This window comes from Phoxinus phoxinus (genome assembly GCF_949152265.1).
Source record: "Phoxinus phoxinus genome assembly, chromosome: 11".
Classification (NCBI taxonomy): domain Eukaryota; kingdom Metazoa; phylum Chordata; class Actinopteri; order Cypriniformes; family Leuciscidae; genus Phoxinus; species Phoxinus phoxinus.
Genome location: NC_136886.1, coordinates 12,362,655 through 12,379,626, shown reverse-complemented (window position 1 = coordinate 12,379,626; position 16,972 = coordinate 12,362,655). Strand labels below are relative to the sequence as shown.

Below are 16,972 nucleotides of genomic sequence, written 5' to 3'. Positions count from 1 at the left end.
AACATGAAAAAATGTCACATTCAGTTAGTTTACTTCTACATTGATACTGTATTAAAAAACACATCTCTGCACTATCTGCAGTTATGCTTCCGTCACAAGGAATGTTTGAGAAACTAATCGAATAACACTCTTTAGGAAACATAATGGCCAGATTAAAAGTGCATTAAAATCATTGCTGTATTTATAATAGGGTTGGCAGTACATTATGGCCCAATCATATATGCCTGTGTCTTAATTTTTTTTTTAATTTCTCAGATTTTTATTGGATTTCATTATCTCTGTTATATTTTGTTACTTTTTTGACTTGTTTTTTACATCCTTTTATGCATCCTGCTAATTTCCTTTCATTTAATCAAGCTATAAAGAATAATGTTAAAGTTTAATTAATAAAGTTTAACTTCTTCCTTAAAATATTACACAAGTATATTTTCTTCTCTTGTTTTTTGAAAGTTCAAAAGGTAAGTTGCATAATTGGAATGACCTGCAAAATGTTATAATTAGCACAAAAATACATAATACTCCACCCAGCCTTAATTATTACAGTTTTTTTTTTTTTTTAGTGCGTTAGAGAGAGAACAGGATCTCACCATGAAATGAATAGTAATTGGAGCGATGAACTTGCCTTGCATAAAACCAAACTCAGCTAAAATGCCTTCAGGCAAATATCAATAAATGATTTATTGAGAAATTGTGACATAATTGATGATTGATGGTATAGGATTTTGGCAAATTTTAGATTTAATGAAAATATGGCTCACCATAATGCTCTGCTCCCTGACTAATGTAAAATGAATAAAAATACACAAGTCAAACTGAGTAAAGACATATTCAGAACAGTCACGTTGACAGGAGAATATTGTTATTATCCTGCAAAAAGCTTGTTAGGTGAGTGGAATCCGAACATGATGTAAATCCAAATGGAAACTTTAAATTTGTCCTTTGAGAGGTAACACCGTAATAACCATAACTATTAGCTGTCTGATGGTTTGGACTGGAGCACAGATGGCTAGGGGAGGCTGAGATCCCTAGTGGATTACTTGATGTATTTTTGCCGGTTTTGAATGGGTAATTTTGACACAGGAGATACAGTGTTCATTTGAAATAGCAGATGTTGAGATAATATTGTGCATGCATGTGAACGTATGTGTATGAGAGTGAGGGAGGGAGGGATGTAGAGCTAAATGGTAGTTAGCTGCAATATAACGTGCATTTTACTTCATTTATTAAAACTGTATAAAGAACTCTGTGCTTTAGAAATGAGAGCCTATGTGCACTTAGGCAGCATTTTAATAGCTTCTCCACATTCAGTGATCTTCATTAGTTTTGCCCATTGTTTGGCATTTGGCAGCCAATAGCCTCGGTTTCCATGTCCACGTACGTCCAGATGTAATTATCATCATTTCTCATTGCTAAGGGCACTTATGGGAATGTTGCCAGGTGGTTTTCAACACATTATTATAGCTTGGCTTTGACATTTAATCTGGTGTTGAGAACTTGTGGCACATTGTGAGACAAGATTTGTTGGCTGGGATCAACTTAATCTTATTTTAATCCTTGGTCTTCATAAAAGAGTACCTCTCTTGCTTTAGCTCTATTGCACACGCAAAATCAACAGTGGGGTCAACAACAGGCAGGCACATATGTCTTATGAAAGAAAAAAAAAGACACAAATAGTTGGGTGGAGGGGTGAGGGAGGTGGATCCTCCTTTGCAGTTTGAGGATGCTGCAATCCCAGTGACATTCTGTGCTTGAATCCCTGTGATGTTTGATCTAAATGCCTCTTGTAATACAAATTGCTCTAGTAATGCGATTCTCATGTATGTGGTATGTAGGTATTTTGCTGATGTTGAAGTCAACATGAAATCAAAATAGACCCTATTTACGTGTTCCTGCTCTTATTGTGACCGATTCATCTGTGCATGCTATTGTCTTTGTAATCTTTGAACCAAATGTAATAACTTGCTCCGTCTCTGAAACGACTTCTCATTTCGCCTGACATCATCATGATCAGCAGGGAAAAATAGCCAAACATGCATCAAATACTGTCTGCTGCTAGCTGCAGCCACCATATGAAACTAGCGTAGCGAACACAGATATAGCTGGAAGGTGCGTTTTCAGCTTTTTCCCTCCCAAAACTCTGTTCCCTATTCCCACTACCAAACTAGCCTGGATGTGTGCCTGCTGGCTTGAATTGTTCCACTTTGAAGAAGGAAGAATATCACTGAGTTTGCGGTTTAGTTTGAGGCATTTCACTCCTGAATGCTTCCACGTTTTGATCATAAAATGGGGTTCGCAGACATTTTACAGTTTTTAGGAATAAATATGTAGGTATTGCTATTTAGTATTTACTATTAAGTTTCACTGATAAAAATAACACAGGAATTTCAACCCCATTTCTTAAGTCTTATATGCAATTTAATTTAAATATAATTGTGTGTGTGTGTTTGTTTTGTCCACAAAGATAATATTACTAGTAATTTTTTACCTTGTGGTGACATGTTTTGGTCCCCATGGGGTACACAGCTTATAAATCATACTAAATGATGTTTTTTGAAAATGTACAAATGTAGGAAGTTTTCTGTGAGGTTTGTGTTTAGAGGTAGGGTTATAGGGGATAGAATATAAAATAAACTTAATATTTTTGTGCAAACTGTATAAAAAAATTTTTTTCCTGGATTATTTGAAATAACATAACATTATAAATGTCTTTACTGTCACATTTGATCAATTTAATGCATCTTTTTAAAATAAAATGATTAATTTAGTCTATGTTAAAAAAAAAATTACTGACCCTAAACCTTAGTTTGAACGTTAGAAGGGAGAACACAATTATTCTGGTAAACTCATTTATTTTTTATAAAATACACATCTTTCTTAAATAAACACACCGTGTGTTCAGAATTCTTTAAACCTTTATGGAATTCATCTCAAAGGCTTTGCCAGGAAACATACCTTAAGTGAATCATTCAGCTGGAAAGAGGGATCAGAAGAACAAAAAAAAATCTGGGTCAATCTGAAATGAAAAGAAAATCCAGTTTAGATTACAGAAAACACCCTATACTGTAAAAGCAACTGTAATTGGGGGAGCTCAACGTAGTCAGTGTTTAAAGGATATACAGGTTCGGTGTGTTTAACTTACGGTGGCACGATTCTTTAGATGCGTCAAATCCGAAAACGTGCACTTCAAGCCAAAAAAAAAGACAAAGGCCTCATGAATCTGCTTTTCAGAAAGCATGTTTTGAATCAGAATATACCAGATGAAGACCTAATCAGTGTTTCACAATGTGTAAAGCCTCTGTGGATTTTGAAGAGATCATGAGATGAAAAATCCCACCAGTGAAGAGGTTTGCCCTTATGAGCTTCATAGAGCAGTGCTTTGAAGGGATGAATAAAGATGATTAAGGGAAATTTGAGGGAGAGAGAAAGAACAAACATGACTTGATTACAGTCTCTTCTCTCTGCTGTTTTGAGACTTTGAGAGCACATGCTTATTTAAATTAGTAACAATGCGAATTGGCCTGGAAATACAAATCTGGATGCAAAATATACAGGGCTGTAGTGGTTTTGGGATAGGGGAGAGTGGGGTAAGATGCGACAGTGGGTAAGCTTGCATTTTTACCATAGACAGCTGCCTGTGATTGAGAGATATTCATGAAAAAAATATATTTTAAGAGAAGTGAGTTTTTTTTAATGAGACAGTTTGCAAAGTAAATTTTCTACAAGGTAAGATGTCAAAACAAAAAATATCCAGGTCTAAAATATATTATACATATCACAAATGTTAAACCATGCCAAACCTTGGATAAAATTAGTCATGAATTCTTAACGAAAGTTATAGTGAGCACATGGTTTAGATATCTTTTAGTTAAAAGGCTTCCTTCCGCATTTCCATTAAATCAATATAGTTGTGCTGGTATTTCTGCACTTTAATATCACATTACCGGTATATATTTTAAGCATTAGAAGCACAATTCACATTATATGTAACAAGAACAGTAACATTTGAACCCTTTGAACCCATAAAAAGCAAAATAATCTCATTCTGTTTTATTATTGAGTGTTTGCTGCATTTGTCGAGTTCAAGTTACAGTATTGTAAGATCAAATAATCTTTCATTTATGAGAAATATGTCTATCATTAACTACAAACCAAACTAGCTAGCCCCTAGTGAGTTATAGTGTGCACACACACAGAAGTCCAAAGGTTCAAAGACTAACACATGCTAGTATAGGTGCATGAAATCGGCTTTGAACCTCTTCCACCTGTTTCTTCCAGGTGGCACAAAGGAAATCTAGCACACGTGGAGGTCCGTACTCTTTCCTTCACAGTATCCTACACCCCAGTGGGAACTACTTACACCTTTGTGTGGAGGTATTGTGGGCTATGTCTGAGTAGATCTTTGCGGTGATTTAACACCAGTCATCCTGCTGTTTCAGGGGTTAGAATTGGTGATGAAACCTTCACTGTCAGGGATGTAGGGGAGTCTGCCTGAGGAGCTTTTACAAGAAGATCAAAGAGTTTAGCTTTTGACAAATAATCAAAGTTTTCTATCAAATAATAGATTAGTGATCTAACATTGCAAATCACACTCTTAAAGGGATAGTTCACTAGGAAATTCTAAATTGCCATTGTTTACTCGGCTTCATGTCACTCAAAACCCTTGTGACTTTCTTTATAAAAATGTTTTTGTAATATCTCAAATAGTAGCGAAATAACATGAAAATAGTCTGATAATACTGGCATGAAATATGGAAATTACATAAGATGTTAAAATCATGTCAATCAAAACCCTTGTGACTTTCTTTAAAAAAATGGTTTTGTAATATCTCAAATAGTAGCGAAAGAACATGAAAATAGTCTGATAATACTGGCATGAAATATGGAAATTACATGTTAAAATCATGTCAATCAAAACCCTTGTGACTTTCTTTCTTCAAACTGTCTTTGTAATATCTCAAATAATAGTGAAATAACATGACCATAATCTGATAATACTGGCATGAAATATGGAAATTACATAAGATGTTAAAAGCATTAAGACCCCCTGTGGTGAAAATCAAGTTTTTAATGTTTTTTATATGTCTATGTGGTGTTTTTAATATGCTTTATGTGCAAATTCAAAAGTCAACACCATTGCTTAGTATTTTCTTCTGAAAACTGCAGTGTATGGAAGTCAGTCTCAAAAACGCAGTTTGGAACCATGTTTCCTACCATCACAGACACGTAACCAGTACCGACAACGTGTTGGGCGGGGCTTTTCCACAGTGAGCACAAGAACATCTTTAAGAAAGGTCAGGAAAAATCGGGTACATATAGCAATATAGCTGGTGAATTATGTATATGATATATATCATGATGCTATAATGAAGTATATGCTTTCACAGACTTCATATAGCCTAATGTTCAAAGCGTTTCTAAGGATGATGATATTTAAAAGGTAGTTGTCTGACTTTGAGATGGCAAAAGGGAACATGGCTTGTGTAACATTAGCAACACATTATTTGCTGTTTGATTACGTAGTCAAGCCAAAGGCTAATCATATCAATTACAGTTATGTGTCCGACGTTGTAGAGAGAGATACATAAAACACATTACCATTCTGATACATCAACTTGTAGACGACCCTGTATAATTCACTCTTCCATTTCATCTTCTGAATCATGTTTCCTTTTCAAACGTACTGTATATGGCTGAATTAAATGTATTTAAAGCAGTATTTCCACTTGCCATTGTGTGGCGTTTACTACAGTCGATCAGGTGGTCTGAGCTGGTGTGATTGATTGGAGGCACAGGCTAATTTGCATATTCATGGTTCCACGTACTAGCCTAAATGTGGAAAGGGTGTAGAGTTACATTCAAGCTATTTTAAAACATGAAGAAATTATTTTCACAGGAAAAACTATTTAAATATGACATTTTGATTATCAAAGATAAGTTTTAAGGGATACAATTATTGACTGCAGGGGGATTTCCGAAGAAGAATAATTATGGCTTTTGTAAGTTGAGCGTTAACATTTGCCAGACTCTAGGAATGTGCTTAAGATTGTGTGATGCCATGTTCTGCAGTCACTTGTGTAGTGCATGCTTGGTTGAACACTTAATGTGAAGATATGGCTATATACTGCATGCATGTTCATTTAGCACAAGTATTTATTTATTTGGATAATTATTTATTTAAGTGTAAAAACTGTTGCTGCGTCTCATATCTCTTATGACATTAATGCTAATGTGAAGGCTATATCATTTGTATTGCAATTAATTAGTTATGCTTATGAATTTAAGCCTTCATAAGTTATACCCTATTATCTGTCATTGAAATTCAGGGATGTGGCATGGACAAATTATGACATCACTAATATTTCAGATGGGTTTTCATATATTTCAGATGGTACAAATGGTACTAATAAAAGCAACAATTAAAGTCACTTTCAGTTGTTACTTTTATTGGATTTATGATGCTGCACACAACATGGAATTTGACATTATGAAATGTTTTTAATTTAAGAGGCTGTATTATAGAAGCAGCAATACATTTTTAATAAGATCTGCTCTAAATCACATTCTCCAGTGGGCTTTTCTCACGCATAATGGTAACTCAACTGTGTCATTTTAAATCTTGTCTTATCATTGTGTGTAAGCTTTTTAACAAGCCCAAGTGAAACTAAAGTTAAATCCCGTTTCATAACATCAGCCTTTTTTTTCTTTTCTTTTTTTTGGAGTGGCATGGGAACACATCCAGAACATTTGAGAAATATCCATTCAACTTTGAGGAAGTGAGCTGAGCCCCTCAAGGTACTGACGGATATGTTGACTCCCATCTCACCTGTAACCTCAAGAGTATCCTGTGTGAATAACTCTCATCACACCACTGCTGACAAACAACAAATATGTTAGATGTGCTACCAGATTAAAGTTCCAAGCTGCATTTTTTTTTTTTTGGTTTACTTTTTCAAAGTCTTGTGTTTCAAGGTCAGAACTGTCAATTTGACGATGTCATGTTAAAATGAATGAGGGCGAGAAATTATGGCAAAATAGTTTTTTTGGGGTGAACTAGCCTGTTCAATTTTGCATAACAATCTCTGTTCAGGTTTAGGATAACAGTAAAATAACGTACAACATAAGATGATATTAAAAGGATAGGTCCCCCCTTCCTCCCCCCACCCCTCAATTATGACAAAGAATTGTCATAATTCACTCTCATGTCTTTCCAAATGTGTGACTGACTTTCTTCACAATTTTTTAGAGATAATTTTTCATTATCTCCCCAACAGGAAAATAGCCTGATAATACTGCCATGGAATATGGAAATTACATGAGATTTAAAAACATTAAACCTTTGTGTGTTGTGTTTTGAAATCAGAACTGTCAATTTGAAGATGTTTAAACATACAGAAGAAAGAAATCCAGAAGCAAAAATAAAACAGGGTGACCTTGAAATTAAAACACAAAAACATGTTTTTTTGTGGAAGAAGGAATGTCATGCAACCTGTCCATGTTAGGATCTGCATAATTTGGCTTCTCTGGAGTGACGGATGGATTTGCACCAAAATACTGTTGGTTTTAATTGGGCTGCGTGGCTTTTGACATCAACAGGGGGAACCACTTTCTCCTTCCTTTAAAAAGTTGATAAGCCTATTTAATTTGCTCTCCTAAATGGATGATTATACTCTTAGTTGCAGTTTATTATTTGCATTTAACAATGTTTTTTTTTTAGAACAGACGTGTGACCCATTTTTGGCTCTCGACCCACGAGCTGGGAACTACCGCTTAAATATTAAATAGTTATTTTGTTGTTGTTGTTTTTGACAGTTTCTTTTGTACACACCAGGGACTGATGTCGTTTGTATGAATTGCACGTGGTGTTTATTAAACAGCCAGAATGACTTTTCCCACTGTCTAAAATAAAATCTAAATATTTTTTTTGTTTTTGTTTTGTTTTGTTTATTCTAGTCAGTTTGGATTGTTACGCGTGGAAAGATGCATTGTGTCTTGCAAATATTAAAACAGTCTTCAGCTAATAAATCACGTTCTTGGTCAATATGTTCTGTGTAAATCTGCAATTTCATTCATAGAGCCAGAATTACTAACAGCTTTGCTCCAGTCTCTTTTGGCGTTTAAAAAGTACTGACAGGATTTAGGCCTACTAAGAATACGGAGTGAAAAAAAAAACTAGCGCTAAAAAGGCGTGGACAACACAGTTATTTTTACGGCTGAAATTATTGCATATGTTTTTGTAGAAGTTTCCCTTTCAGATGCAAAATGAATGGGATTAGAGTATTTAAATGAATAATGCAAGGTGATTTAAGGTATGTGACTTTGCGCTAGTCAATGTACTGGTATTTGCACTTATTTAAACCAGTCTTAAACCAGACTCTAATTTGCGCTGCTCATGCTACATTGCGTTGGTCATTATGGAAATGATCTGGCTGATGTTGTAATATCTGTCGTCCAGGTCCTTAGTTTTGAAATGTCTGCCTTCGTTCTGATTTCAGATGCTACCTGTTGGATGGGATCTCAAAAGGAGCATGGTTGAACCGTTCCAGTATCATTTACGCAGGGAATGACAAGTGGTCAGGGGATCCTCGTGTGTCCATCGTATCGAATGTGGGGGATAAACATGAATACAGCTTACAGATACAGAAAGTGGATGTAACGGACGAGGGCTTGTACACCTGCTCAATACAGAGTGAACGTAACCTACGCCCAAAGCTCATTCAGTTAATTGTAAAAGGTGAGTGTTTCATCAGATTTCATAACTACTTTTTTTCATTATGGTTTGCCATGTTTTTCATTGATAAAATAACCACTTTAATGATATATAACTCCTAGTTTGGTTTTTAGGGGTGAGGGTGGCTTTGAAGTGCATTGCATTAACAATATTTTTCCTCTTTGCTGACAATATTTATTAATAGAATCGATGATATAAATTTGTGTTGAACTTTCATCCATATTCGTTAAAGTATATTTTGACTTCAAAGGGCCCAAAATGTCAGAAAATTTGAATTAAAGCTTAGAGTAGTTTTTCATACATGTACTGTATGTTTGCAGTCTTACTGAACATATGGAATGAATGTGTTACTAATGAGTATGCAATCATCAAACGTTGGTGAAAACCTTTTAAATTTCATTATGTAAATGTGGATTATAGTTCTACATGTGTGTTCCCCTTTTAAGAAATTAGCCTATAGGCTATAGATAGCAGTTGGAGTGTAGGATGTAGTGTGAGATTTTATGTTACGTAATAACATAATGATTAAATACTGCCAAGTTCAAGTGGATCTAAATATACATTTTATGGGGTTTAATTTTTATTGATTCATTTTCTTTTTCACGGTGGGCAAATAAGTCTTAAGTAAATTAGACTGTCTTTAGAGGAGTGGCTCCATTTATGGTCCAAATTTATGCTGGAAATGTAAAAAAAAAAAAGTTCTTTGTCCTGATCAGCAGCATAATTACTGATAACGTCCATGTGAAATAACATTTCACATCACAGTAACCAAACAGTTGATGGGCCCCATTGACTTCCATAGTGTGGGGGAAAAATCAATGGGGCCCATCAACTACAAAACCCATATTACCCATATTCTACAAAATATCTTCTTTTGTGTTCAGCAGAAGAAAGACATTTATACAGGTTTGGAACAACTTCAGGGTGAGTAAATGATGACAGAATTTTCACGAGTCGCCACCTGGGATGCTTTTTCATTTCTATTGAAGGAGTTCCCATGTATGCTGGTTCCCATGTTGGCTGCTTTTCCTTTACTATCTCTTCCAACTCAGCGCATTTTTTTTTGTAAGCTCATTTAAATTGATTGCAATTTTAGCTTTATAAAGAAGTTCATATTTAGGCATATAAATATGATATCCATTTTTTATCCAAGTATTTAATAATTCTTTTGAGCTGTCGTGTAGATATCTGCTTTGTTTATTGGCTTCCCCTCACATTCCAGTCATTAGGAGATGACGAATATTTGTCTAAATTCTCTGGTAGGCTGTTATTGTGTGTTTCTCCTGCAAAGTAAACTTGGTGTTTATCGTTGACACCTCAGTAGGAGGAGCTGACTCTCAGCAGTGGCAAATATGCTTATTTTCTATGCGCACTGTTTTCTAAGTCCATCGTCTATAATTAACGAGAGAAGGATCACTGTAAGGACCCTAACCCTCTTTGAGATAAAGCAAACTAATACAGACCATTCGCATCTGAAGATGTGTGGTTAGAGGCCGTAACCTGTAGCCCATCACTGAGTCTCTTCTGTGTAATTATAATCAACAAAATGAATGTCCTTCTTTTTCACTCTCTTAGCCGAGGGCTGTTTCATGATCATGATGGATCTTTTGTCCTTAGAATCCATTACTTGCATGTATCTCTGCATGATCTGGGATAATTAATAAGCACTGCTAAGAAAATATACAAGCACTGTTGGGGTAATGACAACAACTAAAGAGAGAGAGGAGAAACGACAGGAAACACATGATGAACAGCAGACTTGTAATAGGAATCGGTGAGTGGTAAATTTAATCTCCTGCAGAATTGTATCAAAAATGAAATTGCTAGATTGACTCTTACAGTGGCACAAATCCTGGAACCCCAAACCGTACGTAATGCGATTAAAATGTCTTATTTGTCCTTTAGGAAATTTGAACAGACTGTACTTGCGGGCTCTTCGAGCTATCTTGATGTATCCAGAACATTTGTGTGGACGAAACAGTTTTGCTAGGTCATTCTTTCTAACCGACGGGTCAATACTGGGCATCATCAGAGAATGAGTGTGCTTGTTTGTTTTGTAGGGATCGAATGAGGATAGCCCACACACATTTTTTGGAGAATAATCACCTATCTTCTCCACCACTTAAATCTTAGCCTTGTTTACCAGACAGTACCATTTGTCAAAGTCCTTGGTGAGTCACCATTAAATAGAGCAGTTTGAGACCACCACATTATTCTTTTAGAGATGTGCTCAGTTAGTGAATGACAGATAAAATGTATTGCTATTCTGCACATAGACCTTATATATCTAACTTAACTAAATATTAGGATCGATGGTCTGCTTGTCATCAGCAACCACCATTTTTTTTATTGATCAAGAAGAAATGAAGAAGAAATCAAGGCAGCCTGGCATTGCATACTTTCCAGTATAGCGGCAACAGTAAGACTAAATAGAAAGGACTTTTCTGTTTCTATACGTTTTGTTAATGACTTCTATGGAAGAAGAAAGTCTAAATTTCAAGTTTAGAAGTTTTACACTTAAATTCTCCCTGATTTCTTTCTCCCCCACTGAATAGCTAGTTCACACTTATGTGTAGAATTTACTGGAATAATTATTGGACAGAAGATTTTTAACTGGAACTATTGTTATTTTTGCTTCTGCATTATCCAGTAGCATAGTTAAAAGTTTTTATTTTTTCAAACGCTACACAATTATTTTGTTCTGATCTACTGCTGTTTTAAAATTAAAATTTCTGGATTTTTACAATAAAAAAAGATATTTACTTTTATTTTATTTCTAAATAACAAATGAGGACTTCTGAGGACAAAGGTCACTTCTGGGTAGAGATTTGCCCCCAAAACACACACACACACACACGCGCGCACACACACACACGCGCGCACACACACACACACACACACACACACACACACACACACACACACACACACACACACACTTATAACATTTTCTATGCATATACAGTGTTAAGCATAAGTGAATATAACCATGCTAAAGTTGACTAAAAAGAGGAATAAAAAAAATAATCTTTTGGAAATTAATTAAAAAAATTAGGAAAAATCCAACCTTTAAGGACACCAATTTTATTTGTGAATGAATAATGTATCTTAATTAAATGTTCTTCTTTAAAATACAGGGGGCATAAGTCAGTACACCCCAATTCCCATAGAGGATTTTTATTTGTAAAGGCCAGTTATTTCATGGATCCAGGATATGCATCCTGATAAAGTTCCCTTGGCCTTTGGAATTAAAATAGCCCCACATCATCACATACCCTTCGCCATACCTCGAGATTGGCATGGTTTTATTTCAGTTAGCCTATAGCTGGTCTGATTTGCATTGAGAGATGATCTTATGGAAAGTACCCCATGCCAGTCTCTACTCTAATACTCATTCTTAATAGTGTGTTATTTGTGCAATGATAACCTAGCAGCAATGTAAAGATAATTGTATTTATGTTGGCCTATTATAATGAGTACATTTCAATATAAATGTATTAGAATGAGTACATTATTATTTATGTGCTTACAAGAAAACAATCAGAATATTGTACCTGGTGGGAAGTGCCCAATGTTAACATTACCTATATTGTTATTCAGTGCTGCAGAGGCCCTTCATAATGCAGAGGGTAACTGCAGTGGCCCTATAGTATGCAGTGTATAATAAACATCTGTGATTCTAAATTCTGCCGAGGTAAAATATAGTGCAGACCCGTATCATGATATATATCTTATATGTTATCTATCCTGTGTATGGGGATACATATCGTATCATGACATTGTTGCTGATACACAGCCCTAATATTTAGGTATGCATGTATGTATGCATGTATGTATGTATGCATGATGAATTTTCTATAAACAATCCTACCGATTCTTTCATTTTTGGTACTCGCCATTACCGATTACCGATACTATACCTGTATTTACATTCATTGCATTAAAAATGTTTTAAAATATTGGCCATACCAAAATAATGTGAATCATATTAGTTGGCCCAACATGCACTGGGAACAAGTCTGACTTACTGCTGGCAATACGAACCAAGCTCCTGCTCCGGTCGTATAGGGACCGGACAGCCCTTAGCAAAGGACCCCGGACCCCATACTCCCGGAGCACCCTCCACAGGATGCCTCGAGGGACACAGTCGAATGCCTTCTCCAAATCCACAAAGCACATGTGGATTGGTTGGGCAAACTCCCATGAACCCTCCAGCACCCTATAGAGGGTATAGAGCTGGTCCAGTGTTCCACGGCCGGGACGAAAACCGCACTGTTCTTCCTGAATCCGAGGTTCTACTATCGGCCGTATTCTCCTCTCCAGTACCCTGGCATAGACTTTCCCGGGGAGGCTGAGAAGTGTGATCCCCCTGTAGTTGGAACACACCCTCCGGTCCCCCTTTTCTTAAAAAGAGGGACCACCACCCCAGTCTGCCATCCCAGAGGTACTGTCCCCGACCGCCACGCGATGCTGCAGAGAAGTGTCAGCCAAGACAGCCCCACAACATCCAGAGACTTGAGGTACTCAGGGCGGATCTCGTCCACCCCCGGTGCCTTGCCACCGAGGAGTTTTTTGACTACCTCTGTGACTTCAGCTTGGGTGATGGACGAGTCCACCTCCGAGCCCTCAGCCTCTGCTTCCTCAATGGAAGACGTGACGGCGGGATTGAGGAGATCCTCAAAGTATTCCTTCCACCGTCCGACGACATCTCCAGGGCAGGGCTGCCCTTTGTCGCCGGTTCTGTTCATAATTTTTATGGACAGAATTTCTAGGCGCAGCCACGGGCCGGAGGGTGTCGGGTTTATTATTACATTTCATCCCTGCTCTTTGCGGATGATGTTGTCGTGTTGGCCCCTTCAGACCAGGACCTTCAGCATGCACTGGGACGGTTTGCAGCTGAGTGTGAAGCGGCTGGGATGAGAATCAGCACCTCCAAATCCGAGGCCATGGTACTCAGTCGGAAAAGGGTGGTTTGCTCTCTTCAGGTTGGTGAAGAGTTCCTGCCTCAAGTGGAGGAGTTCAAGTATCTTGGGGTCTTGTTCATGAGTGAGGGAAGGATGGAAAGGGAGATTGACAGACGGATCGGTGCAGTGATGCGGTCGATGTACCGTTCTGTCGTGGTGAAGAAAGAGCTAAGCCGCAAGGCGAAGCTCTCGATTTACCGGTCAATCTACGTTCCTACTCTCACCTATGGTCATGAGCTTTGGGTCATGACCGAAAGGACAAGATCCCGGATACAGACGGCCGAAATGAGCTTTCTCCGCAGGGTGGCTGAGCGATCCCTTAGAGATAGGGTGAGAAGCTCGGTCACTCGGGAGGAGCTCAGAGTAGAGCCGCTGCTCCTCCACATCGAGAGGGGTCAGCTGAGGTGGCTCGGGCATCTGTTCCGGATGCCTCCTGAACGCCTTCCTGGGAAGGTGTTCCGGGCACGTCCCACCGGGAGGAGACCCCGGGGAAGACCTAGGACACGCTGGAGGGACTATGTCTTCCGGCTGGCCTGGGAACGCCTCGGTGTCCCCCCGGAAGAGCTGGAGGAAGTGTCTAGGGAGAGGGAAGTCTGGGCATCTCTGCTTAGACTGCTGCCCCCGCGACCCGGCCCCGGATAAGCGGAAGAAGATGGATGAATATTAGTTGGCTTAATTAGTTTAGCAAATAGATATTTCCTTCAGTTTTTTTTTTCTTTCATTTAATAGCACTGCGCATATATAGAGATGCTCCAGCAAGGCATTTTTAGAGACCCAGTGAAATATCACAATTCTCCACAAAAGTCCAATGTAGACACTACTGCAAAAACTATTATCATATGAAGAGTTCAGTTGCAAAACGCGATAAACGCCATTTTTTGACATTTGGATTTTATTATTGGAAATCACTGTTCAGATGTACCTTAATCTATGTGTGAATTGCTGCCATTAATACGATTTAAAAATGTACATTTTAAGCCTACAACAAAATGTATTTTTTCACAAAACGCGATATCCGCCAGCCCAGTTTCTTTACAAAGTGCGATATAACGGAACGTTCAGGATGCTGCGCGAGCTCGGGATGTCACGCGAGGAGAGAGTCACCGCCGGTGAAGTGCTCCGAGTTTGCTCAGTGATTTAACGATAATATCAAAACAAAAAACATATTTTTAAAAAGAGGATTCAATAGGCTAACTAAAAAACTTTATCATTTAATTGTTTATACTGTAGGCGATCTGTCAGTCACGTAGGCTACGTCACTGATCAACAGCTGTCTGTCAGTCAGAGAATCAAAGCTTCAGAGTCAAGCTAACGTTATTGATTTCGATGACGGATTGGAGCCGGTCAATCCAGCTGCTGTTGGGAGAAAGAGGAAGGCATCTAAAGAAAATCACCAAAGGGAGAAGACCAAACGGGCAAGGCATTCAGGGGAGGGAAAACATCCAAAGATTAATTGTGGTCATTGCGCACGCGCACACACACACACACACACACACACACACACACACACACACACACACACACACACACACACACACACACACACACACACACACACACACACACACACACACACACACACACACACACACACAAAACATTGATTCACTAGCTTTTCTTAATGGTAGGCTATTACAGTAATAGAATATAGCCTAAGGTGGATATATAGCGTTTTGCAAAAAAAAAAAAAAAAAATGCTGTTATGTTGCGTATGTTCTGGCCAAAACTAACTCAGAATCTTATTATTATTAATCAATCTTTGTATATACTATTCCATATATTTATTATCTATTGTTTTTTTAACCAATTTAAGATGTTTGACAATGTTAAGATAAATATGTTGCATTTTGGCATGTATTTTGACTTATTTATGAACTATTTATGGACATAAAATTAAATAAAAAAAATCCTGGATTTGAAGAATATTGTGTCCCTGGCGTTCACTGAGCTCAAGTAATAGTTTAATGTACAAAAAATTGTGAATGAACTTGACTGTTGATGTCTTAAATAATAATGTCAAATAACCAACATTTCTCAAAATGGATATATCTCGTTTTGCAACGAAACTCTTCATATATACATTTAAAACATTATTGTGTGTATTTATTGGCATATAGTCTTATTCTGAATTGATCAAGCAAAAAACAACACTGGTATCACTATCATTAGTCCTCAATTTTGGTGGAACATCGTTAAGCTAGGTTAAGATGTTTTGAACTTCATCTAAAATGTCATGAAATATTAAGCCTCATTTTAGATTCTGTACCAGTGAGTCTGCACCTCACAGCAACTCTGCAAAGTCTTTAATGTGAAAGTTGATCCTTTCATGAATACCTAATATTCCTCTCCCTGATATCTCTGTTCATACTGTAAGCACTCCTGCCTATAGATAGAAATGATACAGTGTGCTGGGGAACAAAGCAGTGTGTCTATGTCAGAACGTTACTTGGAAACCCTTTATATTGTATTAATATCTTAAATGAGAGAAATAAGAATATTTAGAAATATCATCAGAATATTAGAAATGCCTTTTTTTTAACTCATTTTATTTAATCAAAGTACTACATTTCAATTAACTCTTCAAATGGACACGTTGTACCAAGAGAGCTCATGTACTGGGTCGTGCACAACCTCACTGTCTCGCGTTCCGTGGCATTACCAACTGAAGAAATCCCAGTGGGTTGAGCAGCCTGTCACAGGGTTTGTGTTTTGTTTCTGTCTATGACACCTAATTAGGGATCTAAGTTGGTTGGTTTTAGCAGCCTTCAGGTTGTATGGGGAATTGGGAACCGCTATGAATGAATGTGAAATCTGGCAGTTTTGCAAGTGTAGCGTATTTCCACTTCCAGCCACATGAGTATATTTAAAATGCATGTGCATATTTGTACTACAATATAGTCTCTGGATCAAAATATTCAGTATTCCCTGTAATGGTGTGCATGGATGAATCATAAGGAGTATTCCCAACATGCACTTTGTTTTAAAACATGTTACGCTGCCTATTAAGGCTGCATCCTAACTGATTTGGAATGCTTTACATTTGCAGCAACTTTGCATAGCAAGACTACAAAAAAGAGACTAATTTGGTGTTAGCATGCTGCTAGGCTAACAAAATGATACTCTTAGCATAAAAATACATACAGTAGTGCATAAATTATTTAGAATATATTCTGCTGTCTCAGAGCAATTAGGAAGTTGACTTTCTTGTGAAGAATACCTGTGACGGTGGATTATAATTAGGTTGTTTCTTCTGTTTTTCTGTCCTTTTCTTGTTCTTTTG

The 16,972-nt window shown here is 37.3% G+C and overlaps 1 protein-coding gene across 2 annotated transcripts in view; it reads left to right on the top strand.

The window, feature by feature from the left end:
* negr1 (neuronal growth regulator 1) overlaps nt 1-16,972 on the top strand; it is a 119,796-nt gene that overhangs the window by 17,106 nt on the left and 85,718 nt on the right. For both annotated transcript variants that reach the window (XM_079628469.1, XM_079628468.1), the window contains exon 2: nt 8,493-8,731. In XM_079628469.1, coding sequence (XP_079484595.1) covers nt 8,493-8,731 — 239 coding nt within the window. The remainder of the gene's footprint in view (nt 1-8,492; nt 8,732-16,972) is intronic.